This window comes from Lepidothrix coronata, unplaced genomic scaffold (assembly GCF_001604755.1).
Source record: "Lepidothrix coronata isolate B3197 unplaced genomic scaffold, Lepidothrix_coronata-1.0 Scaffold59, whole genome shotgun sequence".
Lineage (NCBI taxonomy): Eukaryota > Metazoa > Chordata > Aves > Passeriformes > Pipridae > Lepidothrix > Lepidothrix coronata.
This window is the reverse complement of record NW_016690239.1, coordinates 4,429,261-4,446,616: the sequence shown is the minus strand read 5'-3', so window position 1 is coordinate 4,446,616 and position 17,356 is coordinate 4,429,261. Positions and strand designations below refer to the sequence as shown.

At 40.3% G+C, this 17,356-nt stretch overlaps 1 protein-coding gene across 2 annotated transcripts in view; it reads right to left on the bottom strand.

Moving 5' to 3' along the window:
• The window catches only part of GPR158 (G protein-coupled receptor 158), a 186,153-nt gene that overhangs the window by 101,346 nt on the left and 67,451 nt on the right, over window positions 1-17,356 (bottom strand). For both annotated transcript variants that reach the window (XM_017817275.1, XM_017817274.1), the window contains exon 3: window positions 3,078-3,180. In XM_017817275.1, the coding sequence (XP_017672764.1) occupies window positions 3,078-3,180 (103 nt within the window). The remainder of the gene's footprint in view (window positions 1-3,077; window positions 3,181-17,356) is intronic.

The following is a 17,356-nucleotide window of genomic DNA, read 5'->3' as shown; positions in this document are numbered from 1 at the left end:
CAGAACTTCTACAATATATGGACGACACATTGCTAAAGAGAGAACTTTTAGGTTGAACAAAGCACCTTGGTTCTGCTAAGGATTTTCCAATGCAAACCCGATTATCCCACGAGGCAGAGAACAGAACTGCTTTGGAGAAGGGTGTTCCAGAAATGTTAAAACGTAAGTAGTCATCAGTTAGTCTATTCTACCTATACTAATAGTGCTACCTAAAAATGAGCCATTAGGAGAAAGTGCATAGTCATGTACTCAAGCACTTACAGGTTAATACAACCTGCACACATGAAATATGTTTTTTTTCTAAAATCAATTTCCAACCTCAAAAGAGACCTCGGGAATTTTTCAACAACTTTGTGCCCCACTGGTACCCAGGGTCCTCATTGACACATGCAGAAAAAATAGAAAGGTTTTACATATTTTTGGCAGTTTCAGTTCTGAAGAACTGATGTAGACAAGGGAGGGAAATGTCCTCCTACCTGGCTTCTTATTCAGTTAGAGAACAGCCTAAATTCCAGCTGTGCTCCTGTCCCAAACACTCTTTGGGAACCTGCAACAGGTGCAAATTCCCTGGGAGCAGTAACATTGTACTGCTTTAAGACAGAAAAGCAACTGATCTGCAGAATCTTTCCTACATGGGACACTGTTTATGCCACATTGCATCCTGGCGTTCAGGGCAACAGCTGAGTTTGCAGAGAGGCAGAAAAGCAATCTTATAAGCCTTCCTACCAATAAACTGTGTAGTGCTCAACATCCCTGAAAAGCCACTTAATACAGGCATCTTTCAGGCTCAAACTGAAACATTAATCTGGACCTAAAGCAAAACCTTTCCCCCGCTTAGAAGTCAGACACTTCAGACACTTGTGCAGCTGTAGTTAACCATATTTTGCTGTGAAGCAGAATCCCAGTATCATTGATAAATGCTCCCATTTCAAGACACAACACACTCAATCTAATTTTTAAATCCAGAAAAGTATAAAACTGGTAATTTTTTCTATCTATCTTCTTTCTTGTATCTCAAGACCTGCAAATCTTTGCTGCGTCCTTATTTTATTCCACTAGGAATACTTTCTAAATGATTAACATTTCTATTCAGTTTCATCTCTTTTATCATCAGATTTCACCAACCTATCTCCACAGAGATCTTCAGGTCAGACAGTTTCTGTCAAAACTGCTTGCAGGATTTGTGTCTAGAATTCCTATGTTATCATCGTTTTGAAGCACCAAATACATACTACAGCCATTTTAACCATGGAATTTCTTTTCCTCTTTTCTTTTTACAGAATGCAGCTGTTTGACAGGGCCAACTTTCCTTTGAAGCACAGGTTTTCCTCATTACTCAGTCATTTCCAGTCTCACTAGAAAATCATCTATAAAACTTGGCAGATGGAGCTGCATCTGGATGAATTAAAGCAGTTCTTTATTACTATTTCAAAACTCACAGATACAAAGGCTCAACTCAAGCTGGCCCCAAATCATGTAATTACACACCCTAAAATATCAGCATATGCAAACACTTTCTTGAGACAAATTTCACTCTGTTAGGAGCTAAATATCCTTTCTCAGGTAGGTATATAGGCTCTTCCTTCTAAAGTAAATGAAGAAAAAAGGTTACTTGTCTGAGGTATTACTTTTCCCATCTAAAGACAAATTACCCTCCAGGGGAGCCATGTTCTTCATGCTGACTGCAGTTCAAACCTAGGTGACTAATACATAGCAAGCCTATACATGATATAAAATTAAGCTCATCCCTGATGATCAATGCTGTTGTGATCTCTAGGCACATTATTTTCGTGTGTTCTCTGGCATTTGGTATGACAAAAATCTAAGATTTTTTTTTTTTTTAATATGCTCACTCAGGGAGTTAAATCCCAATTCCACCAGAACTCACTGCACTGCAGGAGGAACCAAACATCCTCCTTACTTCACACAGCCCAGAGAAACAGCACTATCACAAGGCTGCCATCTGTGATACTTTACAATATGAAAAGAGAAGGGGAAACAAACACTCACGGGGTAAACTGTTGAACAAACTGTGCTATTTAGGCTACAAATACATACAGGAGACATGATATCTCTCACAGATATATATGTGCACGGTTAAGTGTTGAATAGTACTAGAGGTATTTCTACAGTGGAACAGGAACAGCTATTTACAGACAAGGCAGGAGATGATACACACAGTCTCGGATCAAGCTTGGTGAAAGTTATTCATTGCCATTCCCTGGGCATCTCATACAAACTGCTCTCACAGAGGAGAGTTGATGACATGAACCTCTGGCTAAAGAATAGTGCGAAGAAGCTGGGGATGGTATTTAACTGAAAGCAGGAGGCAGAGAAGGATGCCCTGTTACACTTTCAAGCAGCAGTTTTGCACCTATGACTGCAGCATGAGCTCTACTAGTACAACTACAACAATTACAGCATAAAATCTCTGCAGAGATTTGGTCATATGATAAAAGTACAGACATCAAGTTTGGGGATGCAGTTTATCTGTTTTCTCTGATGAGAATCAACCAAGTTCTGTTTCCCCTCCTGTGGACAACTCAGTCCATACAATGTGTGTCCTGGGCACGTGGATGCTGTTTGTCATCCATATCATACAGCCAAACAGACTTCCAGGCCTGAACCATCTCTATTACCTCATCGGCATCTCCCTTTGAATTCTCCTTTGCAAATGAAGTAAAATAAAAACAATTAAAGCCCACATAAAGCCAGAGGCTAGGGCATTGTCATTTCCTCTGGCCAAAGTGAAAATGAGTAGATTAATTTCCAGAATACTTCTGCTTGAGCACAGGTGCCAGAAATCTCTATTTCCCCTTAGCACAACTTCTTTTCATGTTTTTAAATTTATTTACAAATCAAATATTCTTCAAGTGGGTATGTTTTATAGGATCCTCAAGAGTATTGTGAATGACAAACCGAAGGGCTAGAACTCCTTAAGTGATTATATAATCTGAGAGTTGCAAACCACTGGGATTTTACTGTATAACCCAGACAAGGATAAAAAGGAGCCCTGCATTATTAATGCTAGATCTGTTTTCTTTTTTTTTTTTTTTAGCTCAAGCAAAGGCACTTACTCTGAAAGCTGTTCACTGAGAAGATGTTGGGATGATAGAATCCAGCTTTGCAAATACATTTGTAGGCTCCAAGCACAAATCCAAGGCCTTTAATTGGCATGCACTGTGAGAAAGGAAAAAAAGAAAAGTCATGCAGATGATCATACAACTGTATACTCAGATGTACATTCAGGTATAAAAACATTACAAGATATTGCGCACAGACTTCTTAGAACAAATAGGCACTCCTTGCAGACTGACAGCATTTTCTCAGTGGCTTTTCCTGTAGTCATATATCACTCCAGTTTTTTTCCCTTGTCGTTCATCACCAACAAACAGCAAAGACAGCTATAATCAAGCCTGTTCCACTGGTGAACTGACCAAGTGCCAAATTTGACTCTTGCACATTTGCTCTAGGCAGGACATCCAATGGCTGTGTTTTTCCCTGAAGAGTTTCCAGCACTTTTTCCCAGCACAGCAGGTGGAGACAGCTGGAGCTCACACTACACGAGTAAGAACATGGACACCCACAGCCAAGCCACCAACCTTCTGCCAGCAGCACATGCCGGTGCCCCCGCCACAATGGCAAGCACAGCAGAGTGGGGATAACCCAGTTAAAACACAACTGGTTAGAGAAAACGGCTGCAGACATACATCTACCATTGGTGAAAGAGAGAAAACCTATGTCAACAGGAGCCCCATACTTTTAAACTCTCTTGTCCCTTTTGGAGGAAGCAACACGTGAATTTGTTTAAATGCAGCTTCACTCTTGCTTACTTCTGACATCAGGTCAACCATAGCAAATTTTTTACATGACAGAACATCTACTGTTAGACCATTTCTGTACCTCAAACAGTCTCTGCCTAGTACAGAGGAAAGAAACAGTACAGCAACATAAAGGTAGAAACACTGGTAAAATTATGTTTCCCAGTACAGCTTATTTCACTTCATCAGATTGAAGTAGACTTCTACACTAAATGCCTTTCCCATCAGTATAGGTGTAGTTACAGCATAGGTATACCTATACCAACACACCTCCATGAATAAGAACTAGACACCAGCAGTTCCTCAGTGACCAACTGAATGATTTAACTAAAACAGCCTCTGCCCTCTCACCTGACTGTGACTTCAGAATATGCTTCAATCTCTAACTGTCTGTAACTGGCAGGGAGATGAAGAGGACAAGGTTCAGTAAAAAACATTTGAGTTTCAAAAAGTCAAGTGTACAACAAGAAAGGCCTTGTGTCTGCACTGACACTTTAGAAAAATTCAAAAAGAAAAATTAAAAATAAATAAAGATTAATAAATTTTTATTATCTAAAATTTCAGCTTTGTGACATCATTCTGCCTGATGTGAGGAAAGCCACTTTGCTTTTCTTTGTCTCTGTTTCTCAGATGGCATCATCTTTTCTTGCACCCTTTGCCAATCCGGCATCCATGCAGGCAGTGCCAGGCTGTGGGTGCTGTTGGTAAAAAGCTAATGAGTAGGAAACTGGTATGCAAGAACACTGAAAATTCCTTCAGCTTTTGTATAAACATGAAAGAAGGGGAAAAAAAAAAGCAAAGAGAAGGCACAAATTTTTTTTTTCACACTTTATGCTGCAGAAATTTGACTGTTGACAGGGTGGAGGACAGGAGAAATTGAAGTGGGATGAGTGTGTGTGCAAGTCCAGTGACAGCAAAACCTCTTTAACCAGGTGTAAAATGGTAGTTAAAGTGTTGAAAAGACTCTTAAGGAGAAAATTCTCTTCTGCCTTTCTGGTTTCTTGCTTTGTAACATGAAGATACACCGTACTACAGAGACTGCATTTTCTTTTTGAAGGAAAAGAAGAAAAGAAGTAGTTTCTACTGTATTCTGTAAACACTATATTCATAATCCTTTCTCACTGAACAAATTCATAGAATCATAGAATTATTCACATAAAATATGCCATAGGCTCATGAATCTGTTCTGCATTAAAATGAATGTTTAACTGATGGTCCTTTCACAAACATACTTTATTCACATCAAATAAAAGTCTGTACCTTTTATTTTATTGTCACTGACCAGTCTAGAACTTGAAAATCACCAAAATATTTCAAATGCTGTAATCTTTCCTTGGTCTAGGACATTATCCTTGCTTCCAGAGTTTGGCAGCTGTAATAACGCACACCTTAAAAATTGTCAATTTGTTTCTTGCATTGCACATAATCCCATGCAAAGGTACAATAGGGGTCAGGACAGCCTGTTGAAAGGTGGAACGAAGAGAAGGAGAGAAAGAGGCCTAGATCATTCTAGATCTAGGCTAGATGCAGTTTCAAACTCTGAAATTCCACTCTGCTCGACATTTCATGCAAACATTTACAGCCTGAGGTTTTTCAAGAAATTGCAGCAGCTAGGCGGGGAAGAACACTAAATACCATGTGGCCAAAAATGGGAAAAATACTTTCCCTGGAAAGAAAAATTTTCGCTCTTTTCACAAAAGATTTAACAGCTAATATTTTATTAACCAATGGTGGTAAATATTATGGTGAAAAAGGTAATAAATAAATTGAGTAAGAGTTTTCTGCTGCACAGAAGGAGTTTAGCAAAGTCCAGATTTGTTTGCAATGTTTGTAAACAGACACAGAGGCTTTTCCTGGCTGTCTGTGGGTGAATCTACACAATACATAGCAGGCACAGACAAGCAGCTTTTGTCCTTGGTTCCAGTGACCCCAGTGGCAGACTGAGCACAAGCCTGGCAAAGCTGTACCAGCTCACCCACAGCAGCCACAGGATCCACCACGGGCCTCAGAGCCTCAGGAGTGCAGGAACTGAGCAACACACAACAGACTGTGCAGACACAGCCAGTAAAATATTAATCTGCTGCTGAGTTACTTAAGATTTGATCCATATAGAACTTAGCACTGAAAAAAAAGCAGATATGTGAAAAATATCTGCTTCCACATAAGCAAAAAAAAAAAAAAAAAAGTAAGCATAAAACTGATCTGGTTTCAGATTTCATTATAAATGTGAAAGCAAAGCTCTGGGAATAAACCCACCATATTACTGAGCATTTTTCAATTCATCAGTACTCATAAGCTTTTTAAAAATCATACTTTATTTAATTCGTGAAAGCAGCTACTATAGTTTAGATCAGAAGCTCCATTTAGGCTTGTATCACATCTACATGCCCAGAAGCCAGTGTCAAGGCAAACAGTGAAAGATGCAGATGGCTATTGAATGATCCTTCACCCATATGCCCTTCAGGCCATCATACTCCTAAATGGAATTTGTATTGCTTTAAATTCCAGCCATTAGTTCTTACAGATGGCTTGGTTACCATTAAGATCGGCTTTATCATTTTCTCTGCTAAAAAGAGAATAATAGGTGTGTGTAGAATTCACACAGCACATTTATTCCACCTATCTGTTCCCTGGTATTATATTTTTAGCTTTATAGTACTAGTCTAATTTACTGACTCCCAGGCTTAACATAGTATGCTTTAAATTATATATTCAGCTCAAAAAAAAAAGATATTCTATGAATATTTATCTTGAAAATATTTTTAAATAAATAGCCCCTGAATCAACACAGACACAACATCTAAACCATTTTTTTTGAAGTCTGTATTGGTTTCATTTTATGCTGCTTGTTGTAAAGGACAATGTTGGTAAAATCTAATGCGATAAAGATTATCTCTGCTGGAAGAAAATAAACCTTTCAAATAACCTGTGCAGTTGCTTTGAAAGTCTGAGCCAAATCTTCTGGCACAAGAGAGACAAAGCCCTTCATCAGATCTGATTAGGCAGAAACCAACTGACTAAGTATTCAGCAGACACACAAAGCAGGTGTTACATCCAGATCGGATGTAACAGAAAGGGGAGAAGAGGGCAAAAAGAAACTAGGAGTTTAAGAGAAAGCATGTGGCATCATGTCCTACATGTAATTTAGAAACTCAGACAAATGACTAAACAAATCTGTCCTGTGGCATTCTTGAGCAGAGGGGGTAAACCAATAATTTTGGAATTTAAGGAGGAAAAAAAAAACCAAACTAAAAATGCAGCCAGCCTTGACTTGGGTATTTTTAGTTTTTCAAATAGCAGCCTTCAAAATCTGTATTTCTACATGAATACAGAAATGAGAACATCTCCCTTTTCTAAAGTCAACTCCTTGTTCACAGAATGTAATAGGAGCAAAGTCATGATAGATAAAGATTAACAAAAATAATACAGGTAAGCCCATATTTCTTTGCTCTGGTCAGGGGCAGTACATAGGGGATTTCTAGAAAATGCTAAACACATATGAGTAATTTTGTGCCTGGCACACAATAGCAGCTGGAGCAGGCTGGTGTCCTGCAAGACCCCACAAGCTTTTTTCTGATCCTGTTTACCATTGTGGTCAAGCACACTCACTCATAAAAAGCATAAGAAAAAGAAGACAAAAGCCAAAGTGTCTCTGCTTAAGTCAGTGACAGCTCTGACATTGAAAAGGCTTTAGCCATTGTATTTTCTCACTTCATTTACCCTTCAAGAACAGAGTTTTATGTTACAGTGTGTTTGCAGCCTCACAAGTGAACAGCGAGCACATCCATACAATCCAAGAACCTTGTGCAACACCTGGGAGGCTCTGTTTGTGTCCAGACAGCTTGGGAGGCAGCCAGCCTGCCAACCACACTACTCATAAGCTTTTCTCTTCAAATACAGCATTTTGTTTCAAAAGTACAGGACAGGGTTGGCCACTCCATGCTTTACACAACAGAGTTACTTAGGCCCCTGTAGCTCTTCTCCTCCCTTCTGAGTGCATTGGTGGAGTTAATTATTTTTAGATGCAAGTTCAAAAACGTGTTTTCCAACAACAAGGGACTTAGAATAACACCAAGTTGTTTAAATCTGAGTCAGCTGAAGCACAACAACAGCTGATCTGATTCAGGTTAGAGCAAAGGTAGCTGTCAGGACAATATTTGTCTTCCTAGTTTGATGCTTTGCTAAAAAATCCTTAATGTTTTTCAATCTGAAATTTCATTATTCTGGTTTTGTTAAGCATGGGCTGAGACTAAATACCGATGGTAAGGAGCCTCAGCTCATTCACACAAATAATGATAAATGACACGTGACTACTGACAAACCACAAGCAGAAAAGAGCAGAAAAGTTAATGTCATTTACTAAATGAAAGAGACTATAGAGCCTTTAACATCTAATTAACCTCTTTTGCAATGTGAGTAATTTTGGTGACCAGGCTGTACATCTGAGGACATACACGATTCCCTTCTGTTTATCTCCTTCACTCCCAAGATGCAGATGTTATCAGCCCTTGGGTGCATAAACACTACAAAAATGCAAGTACTAGGGAAAAAAATGGTGGCAGTGAAGAATTTTGCAAAGAAATGAGAGATGAGAAATATGTACAAATCATGCTACCTGCTTAGAAGACAGTAAAAGGAGAAAAAGTTTAATTTAGCAGTGTTTGAAAGTAGGTTACTTGGGGGCCATAGTGGGGCTACAGAGCAGAAAACTCATCATCAGCTGTTGTCGTGCACATGGAGAACCCACAGTCAGCTTACAAACTATGCTTCCCACAGTCAGGATCCTTCACAGAAGGACAACAATTAGAGCAATTTTCAGAGGATGTGCAGCTTTGACACTCACAGGTTCTCTGCAATGACAGTGTTTAAGACAGATTTTTCATTACTGCTGAAAACACTGTGCAGTCTACAGTCAGGCTACTTTAACAATAAAAATCTCTTTACTTGGCAGTCTGGAATTGACACTGGTAACCTGAATATTATTTTAGAACACGTCAAACTTCACTTCTGATTAACATGCTAAACAATAAAATTACAATTTCTCCTCTCCTAGAAAACTGCACTGTAATTACAGGGGAACCTGTTAACAGACACCAAAGGGACTGAGAATTTTATAGCCATTAAATAGTGCAGTGTAATTAATTCGTAAGCATTTTCTCGGGGACAGATATCCTTGGCTTTGAGGATGAATTAAGACATTTTTCCCCATTATCACAGGTTAAACTTCATTTAGAGCAAAGTTTAATTCACTTCCTCGGTGTCTTACCTATATTAGAGAGAATTCTCTTCATACTGTCTCTCCATCCGTTTTTTCCCTATCATCAGGATAACTGCTTTATACATGGGCAATACTAGAAATATCAAACATTATCTGCAGAAGACCTTCCGGAAGCTGTCAAGGAATATGCCAAAACATACAGAGGTCCTTTACCTCTGGATATCTGGTTCTGCCAGCTACTTCTGCATTCATCTGTGACTTGGCAGCAACTGTTGCAAAGTTTGCCTGGAAGATGAGCCACACAGTGAGACAAGAAAGCTTGCCAAAACCTGCAAGAATGTGAGTCATTTCCAAAATCATTTAGTGGGGGGGAAAGCTGTATCTTTTCCTGATCCCCACAAAGGATGCAGTGTTAAGAAATGCAAAACCCCTTAATTTGGTATTACTTATTGATGTAAATTTTTTAACCAAATTTTCTGTTGGCGTTTCTCTGCCAATAAATGCAACTAACAGTGCTATGACAATATTAACTACTTCCATTCTGAAATCCATTTTTTGCATGTTTATAAACTTTAAAATATTTATTTATTTATTTATAATACTAAGAACACATTTTTTTCTAAAGGTCATTAGGAAATACAAGAATAGTCAGTCCAGCCCAGTAACTCATTAAGAGAATTGGGGAATTCATCAAGGAACGCATCAAGGAAAGAGTAACAGAGGGTGCATGGGAATTGCACAGCTCATCTCACAGAATGGCACAGTCAAACATCCAGTAGACTGTGCTATTCTTTGGAAAGAGTCTGACTGTTGAAGTGCTTCCTGCATGGATAGCCTGCTGGCCCTGCTAGCTGGAAAGGGAAAAAATTTCCTGTAGTTCATCCAAAAGCTAACAAATCAATGGGTAATTTAGATGCATAAATCAAAGAGGGGAATAAAATGGTGGAAAACTGTGCACGATATTTTAATAAGTTAACACGGACAACATTGCTAAACCAACATTTTCTAGCTGGGAGCTGTATCTGTCATTTCTACTGTATTTCCCAGCAACCACTCACGTAACTACTTCTTGATTCTTAAAACATTATTTTTAGGCTGATTCCACATACTAGCAAGACATACGTAACCACACTGGAAAAGGTCTGCAACAGTTTGTGTTATTTTCCCAACCCACATAACTTTTCTGACTTACTGGCTGGTTCCAGACAGTGCAGTAGGGGTCAGAAACTTGCTAAGCTCCCACAGGCTTCAAGAAAATAACATCCTGGTAGAGAAGAGTTACCTTCTCAGTGTCCCTGCTGAGGGAGAAACTACATCATGAGGACATACCTTTTATTAGACACCAGAGATTGCTCTTTGAAACACCAGTCACAAGAAAAGCTTTAGTTGGCACTGGTGCCTTCCTAGAGGCCAGCCAACAGCATAACATCCTCATAGGCAAACTCAGGAAGTGTGGACTGGATGACTGGACAGTGAGGCAGATTGAGAACTGGCTGAATGGCAAATCCTAGAGGGTTGCAATCAGTGGCACAGAGTCTAGTTGGAGGCCTAGTCACTAGTGATGTCTCCCCAGGGTTCAATACAGGGTCCAGTATTGTTTAATTTGTTTTTCAATGACTTGGATGAAGGGGCAGAGGCCTCCTCAGCAAGTTCTCTGAGGACACAAAGCTGGGAGGAGTGGCTGATACCCCAGAGTGCTGTGCAGTCCTTCAGAAGGACCCTGACAGGTTGGAGAGACGGGCAGAGAAGAACGGTCTGAAATTCAGCCAGGGCAAATGCAGAGTACTGCACCTGGGGAGGAATCACCCCACACATCAGGACAGGCTGGTTGCTGATCTGCTGAAAAGCAGTTCCATGGAGAAGGACCCTGGAGGTCCTGCTGGACAACAAGCTGTCCAGGAGCCAGCAGTGTGCCGTTCTGGCCAGGAAGGCCAATGGAATCCTAGGGTGCATTAGGAAGAGCATTGCCAGCAGACCAAGGGAGGCAATCCTGCCCCTCTACTCAGCCCTGGTGAGGCCACGTCTGGAGTGCTGTGTCCAGCTCCTGAGCTCCTCGGGTCTAGCAGAGGTGACAAAGATGACTAAGGAACTGGAGCATCTCTTACAAGGAATGGCTGAGGGAGCTGGGCCTGTTCAACCTTAAGAAGAGATGACTGAGAGGGGACCTCATCAATGCCTATAAAGTAAAGAGGGTGTCAAGAAGATGGAGCCAGGCTCTTCTCGGTGGTGCCAAGCAATAGGACAAAAGGCAATGAGCAGAAATTGATGCACAGGAAGTTCCACCTGAATATGAGGAAGAACTTCTTTACTGTGTCAGTGACTGTGCACTGGAACCAACCACCCACAGAGGTTGTGGAGTCTCCCTCACTGGAGAGATTCAATAACGGTCTGGTCACAGCCCTGAGTAAGATGCTCTAGGATGGTCCTGCTTGAGCAGGGAAGTTGGGCCAGATGACCCACGGTGGTCCCTTCCAACCTTACCCATTCTGTGATAAGAAAATACGTGAGGAAACCAGACTACGACAACCTGATGTTCCTGCACCTTGGTATTCAGTCCATCTTTAGGACAAGTTGGCCTATTTTTCCAGAGGTTTTGACTATTCAGGACTAACAGCAGTCTTGAGTTGAGTCTACCTGTGCAAAGTTGGGTAAATGATGCTCCTAGCCACAAAATTAATTCTTACTGAAATTCTACTTGAGTATTTTGCGTGAAACATAATTGAGAAGACAGCTACGCAAAGGCTCAAATTTTAGTCATTTTTACTTTTTACAGCACTCTTTCCTTTCTGACTACCAGCGGCATGTATTTTAAAAGTGTATTTCTTTAATTCAAGAAGACAGTCATGTCCTGCAGCAGAGTGACTGCTCTGCCCCCAAGTTGATCAATATACTTTCATTAATTTTGCTTCATTCTGGACTCTAGCCTCTACAGTTCAACAGTCAACTCATCAGGAAAGTTAATCTAAGTTAATCTTACTTAAAAGATACTATAAGTATTTGAGTTTTTCTGCTTGTCAAATATATATCTATGTTCCAGCCACAAGCCTTCCATCCTTAGGGTTGGGTTCTCCCTCAGAACTAAACTTCAGAGCACAGTTTCTAGACTTAACCTATCATAATCAGCCAGGTTGGAAAAGACCTCTGAGATCAAGTCCAACCCTTGATCCAACACCACCGTGGCTACTAGACCATGGCACTAAGTGCCACATTCAGTCCCATCTTAAAAACCTCCAGGGACAGAGAATCCACCACTTCCCTGGGCAGCCCATTCCAATGTCTGATTACCCTCTCCGTAAAGAATTTCTTCCTATTATCCAACCTAAACCTCCCCTGGCAGAGCTTAAGACTGTGCCCTCTTGTCCTGCTGCTGGTTGCCTGGGAGAAAACACCAACCCTTACCTGGCTACAACCTCCTTTAAGGGAGTTGTAGAGAGTGATGAGGTCTCCCCTGAGCCTCCTCCAGGCTAAACAACCCCAGCTCCCTCAGCTTCTCCTCATAGGACTTGTGCTCAAGTCCCTTCACCAGCCTTGTTGCTCTTCTCTGGACCTGCTCCAGGACCTCAATATCCTTCCTGAACTGAGGGGCCCAGAGCTGGACACACTACTCGAGGTGTGGCCTCACCAGCACTGAGTACAGGGGAAGAATCACTTCCCTGGTCCTGCTGCCCACACTGTTCCATGTTCCAGCCACAAGCCTCCCATCCTCAAGGTTGGGTTCTCCATCAGAACTAAAGTTCAGAGCACAGTTTCTAGGTTTAACTTATGATCTGAGCTCTGTTAAACTACATATTCCTCTTGATTGTTTTCAATTTTATCACCTGTCTACTTTCACAGTCTCATCTATTGGAGGAAACCATGATTTTGGGGCAATGCCATCATTCCTTCTCTTGCCCAAGAACACTACAGACCGTGGTCTGTCAGACTGTCATTCAAGCACCATCATAAGGGTCATATCACAGTGAGTGTCAGAAAAAATCCTCCCCAAATGCCACTACTTGACAGTGACACTGATCTCCACAGCCTGGAGCTGTATACTCACTCCCTACAAGGCACAAGTACCACAGAGGTGCTACATGTCCCACTAGCACCATGAAAACAGAGCACCCACTATTCGCCAGCTCGTTTCACCTCTTCTTTAGCATTAGGCAAGTAAAGCATTTTTAAAAATGCTTTCAGCAAGACAGGTTAACTTGTGGATAACAAATCGGAAACAAAATGTTTTAACAACATAATATAAACCAGTAATACACTTGATAGATTAACACCTGTCTAGTTGCTTACTGCTTCTCATCCAGGACACCTCAGAGATCAGCCACGAGAGCACACCATGAAATCCTGCTTTTTGCTCTGAACATTCACTTTCTTTCTTCAACCTTTATCAGCTCTGAGGAAAAATGCCTTAATTCTGAGCAGTAACTGTCCTACAGGCAAGTTCTCATTTCTAGGTCTAAGGCTAGCCAGAGTGTGGGTGATCCAGCTCCATTTATGGAGCCACCACATTCTAGATAGACACTTTGAAAATATTTTATCTGTTCTTCTGCTTCAGTTATTTCAAATCTAGATTGCAACTTTTTATCTAAAGCCATGTAGTCTTGATGACTCTTATCTCACTCCTTCATTGCCTTCTGAAGCTGGAGGGTTTGACCATGGATGTAAATTCCTTGGAAGGCTCTCTCTAAATTACTGCTTTTGCTATTTCACGATGCTTCTCTCTGCCCATCATTACTTTTCCTTTCGGTTTGCACTTGTTTCAACAAGGCTATTCCTCTGCCACGGTGATTAAAAGACACTTTTCCCTGTTCTTGACTGCCATTTCCTGCCCAGGCTGAAGTCCTCCTTCATACAAAGCTACAGCCAGACTCCATTTAACATTATGAAAGCCACACACTATAAAGTTGTTCTCTGAAGGACACGGTATAACACCAGCTTTGATACAGACCCGCAAAGTGCATTCTGTCTGAGAATAAGGTATTGTGTCTAGATATGTGTAGGAACGCAAATATTCCCTTGTCCTGTCTCCAACAGGAGTTGTGTTACTCTGTGTTACAGGGTCCTCTTGCATCCACAGAAATTTTAGGTGGGTGGGTGTCTACTGGAGCACATCACCCACAGCTTAATGGGTCCCAGAGCCCAGGGAATCCACAGAGCAGTCCAGACTCACAGCTGTGGCAAGGTGACTTAAAATCTTGCTAACAGTCCTCCTCCCTTGTGAGATCTCCAAGCAGGACAGCTTTCTTCCTGTATAAATCTGTAGTATAGCTAATCTTTACCACGGAAGTATTGCCACATTTTAATTGATCCTCTGAGATATAACAATACACATACCAAAATGAAGGTTAAATTCTAATCTAAGCTGGAAGGATGAAATACACTTTTTGTTTTAATTTGTTCAGTACTCTGCTTCCCTTTGGTTCAGCAATGTCCTGTTTTTGACCCAAGGTCCCAAACCAGCACACAGATTACCCAATTCCAAAATGAGTTCCCTGCTAACCCAAATGGCAGATGGCCACACCACAAAGATAAAACATGATGTGGTTCCAGCTTGCAGCAGGAAGCTAAAGCAAAGCATCAAACAATCTCTGGAACCGGAAACTCTGGAACTTTGTATTCCTTCTCCTGGCAGGGTAACTACTGATAAAACTATTTGAAAATCATGCAACTGCAAATTTGGAAGCCGGTTTCCTAGGAGTTATTGAGAACATCAGAAAATTCAGCAAGTTTACTTGCACTGTAGTTATTTCTTCCTCAAGTACTTGCAAGTATAGAGTGGCAGAACAGTAACACCAAAACACAGGAATCAGTGGCCTTCAAGCAGTAGAGTACCTATCACTCACCTATTCTATTTAATGAACTTGCATGAAAACAGGGCTTAAAGAATAACAAGTAACATGGTACATCAACTGAAGAGAAAGCAAGCTGGAGTTTTCTCTCTATTTTGCAGCAGCTGCCAGGAGCTGGTTCACAAAGCATGATAGACTGGATCTTTTCTGACAACATTAAAATTAAAAATGAAATTGTTTTCCATTATTAATTATAGAAATGTACCTCTTGCTCTGAGAGCTCTCAGAAATGGTGAAACAGCATCTGGTAGCAGCGCAATGTAGGCATATAAACCTCAGCAGACAATAAGATGCTTGGAAGAGTTTGTCTCAGATTCAACAAAATGTCAAGTTTACTTTCCATCTGACAGAGCAAACTCATTTTTATTAGAAGCCACTACAGAAATAGCACTGAAGACCTGACAGCCTCAATGTGACACAGGCATGCACATACAAGCACCCACTCTTGCTCTGTATTATTACTTTTTAACTCTTACTTTGAAATCACTTGCAGATGTTACAACACAGTTACCACTTCTATCCAGTGGCACAATCCCAGTGAAGCTTAAGCCAGGACAAATGAGGTGGAACCAGGTCCTGTCACACATCCATAGATTTTAGTGGGTAACATGTAGATATTATGGAGGTGACAATGGAAGAGGAAACGCCTTTCAGGTTGAGAGAAAATGTTTGGTTAGTAATTTCATTAACCTGCAAATTTAATGGCATCAGATTTTGCTTCATATTTATAAATAAATAATGGTCACCTGTCTTTCTGGGTTAACAATACCACAAGAACAACAATATTATAGCACATAGGCTTGTAGAATTAACTTACTGCTATGTTTTGTTACTGCTCTCCCCTCCCTGTCCTTTTTACTCTCATTCTGCTGCAAAAAATAACACATCACTAAGGACATGGGACTTGTGACCCACTTCCCCAGAAACATCTCCCACCTCATCCCCAGGAACAACAAAGACTCTCCATTTGCCTCCCTTCAAAAGACTCTTATTCCCAATGCTTATGAAGCAAGACACAAATCCAGGAACCAGCCCATTCAGAAGCCTGAAGAGCCTTCCCAGTGCAAATACATTTCCAAATCTTCTAAAAGCACAAATGGAACATAGACTGGGTCTTTCATATTTCTATTCTGAGACTTATAAAATTCCATCTCAACCATTGACTTTATTAAAACAAACAACAAACAAACAAAAAGAAAAAAACCCACCAGGTAAATTCTATTAACATGTTCCTGCATGGTAAGTGAATTATAAACCAGCAAAGATTCTAGACAAGAATTTCTTTGAGTTTTCTTGAGTCTAAGCAAACTCTCCCAAAGTACTGTCATTGCTTCACAGATCCCAGGAAGTTTCCAGATTCTATACATAAAGGTTGTAATTCTATAGTATAGTAAATACAATCCTATAATATGATAACTATATTCAAAAGTTCCATCTTAGTTATGATATCATAGTATTGTATTCACTATATTATAGAATTATAGAGCTGTATGAATGGACCATGGCAGAAGCTTATGGTGAAATCCTACTCTCTTCATCAACCTTACACTGAGTAAGCTGCAGAATATGTAATGAAAACCCTAAAACCAGAGGCAGTGTTCTGGAAGCTCAAAAAATTCAGAAACATCAGGTGAAAAAGCAATGCACTCTCTACTAGCAGCATGAGAGCCCTGCAAACCTGCAGGGTTTAGAGCTTGTGTGCTTCCAGGTCAGGTTTGGAGGTTCTTGCTGAGGTTCAAAATGTTCAGAAGTTCATAGGCATCTGCATGGTCACTCCAAGACAACTACTTCAGCACACTGTCAATGTGACTTACCTACTAGCAACCCTTATCTACCTCTCATGAGTAAAATGTTTTCTTTGCTTATCTATAGGCTTCTGTTTTGCTTGTCTTGTAAATGATACATCTTTTCCTTATCTATGGACTTCTCAGGGGTGAGGGACTTTCTTTTTTGATCCCACTTGCAAATCCTCAAGACATCTCAAGATTAGGGATTTCATATAGCCTTATACCATGAGAAGTGTTTTGGTGAACCAGGCTGATTGTTCAGCGTCATATCCATATGGAAATAGAAGGGGAAAAGAAAAAAAATAAATAAAGGTTCCTTGCTCTAAAAAGTAGTAACTTGCTCACTATAATATAAATATTTTTACAGTATTCCCATGACATAAAGAAGGTTACCTGACAAGCTAAATTGTACTTGGGTTTTGCACTAACTCTTTGTTATCTTTATTAGCTCTTTTGAGACTATTATGCTGCTTATAGTTACCCTAATGTGTAAAAAAAAAAAAAAAGCCAAAGAGTTAATATCAGCAGTGATGCTGGTACTGACACAGCAAGTTATAGACACTGAAGTTAATTATATTCAAACTAAAGTAAATTTGGGAAAAGCACTCAGCATTTGACTACTTTTCAAATTACAATCTACTGTAAATGTACAACTTCACTTCACTAGCAAATTTTTATAAACTTGTGTTA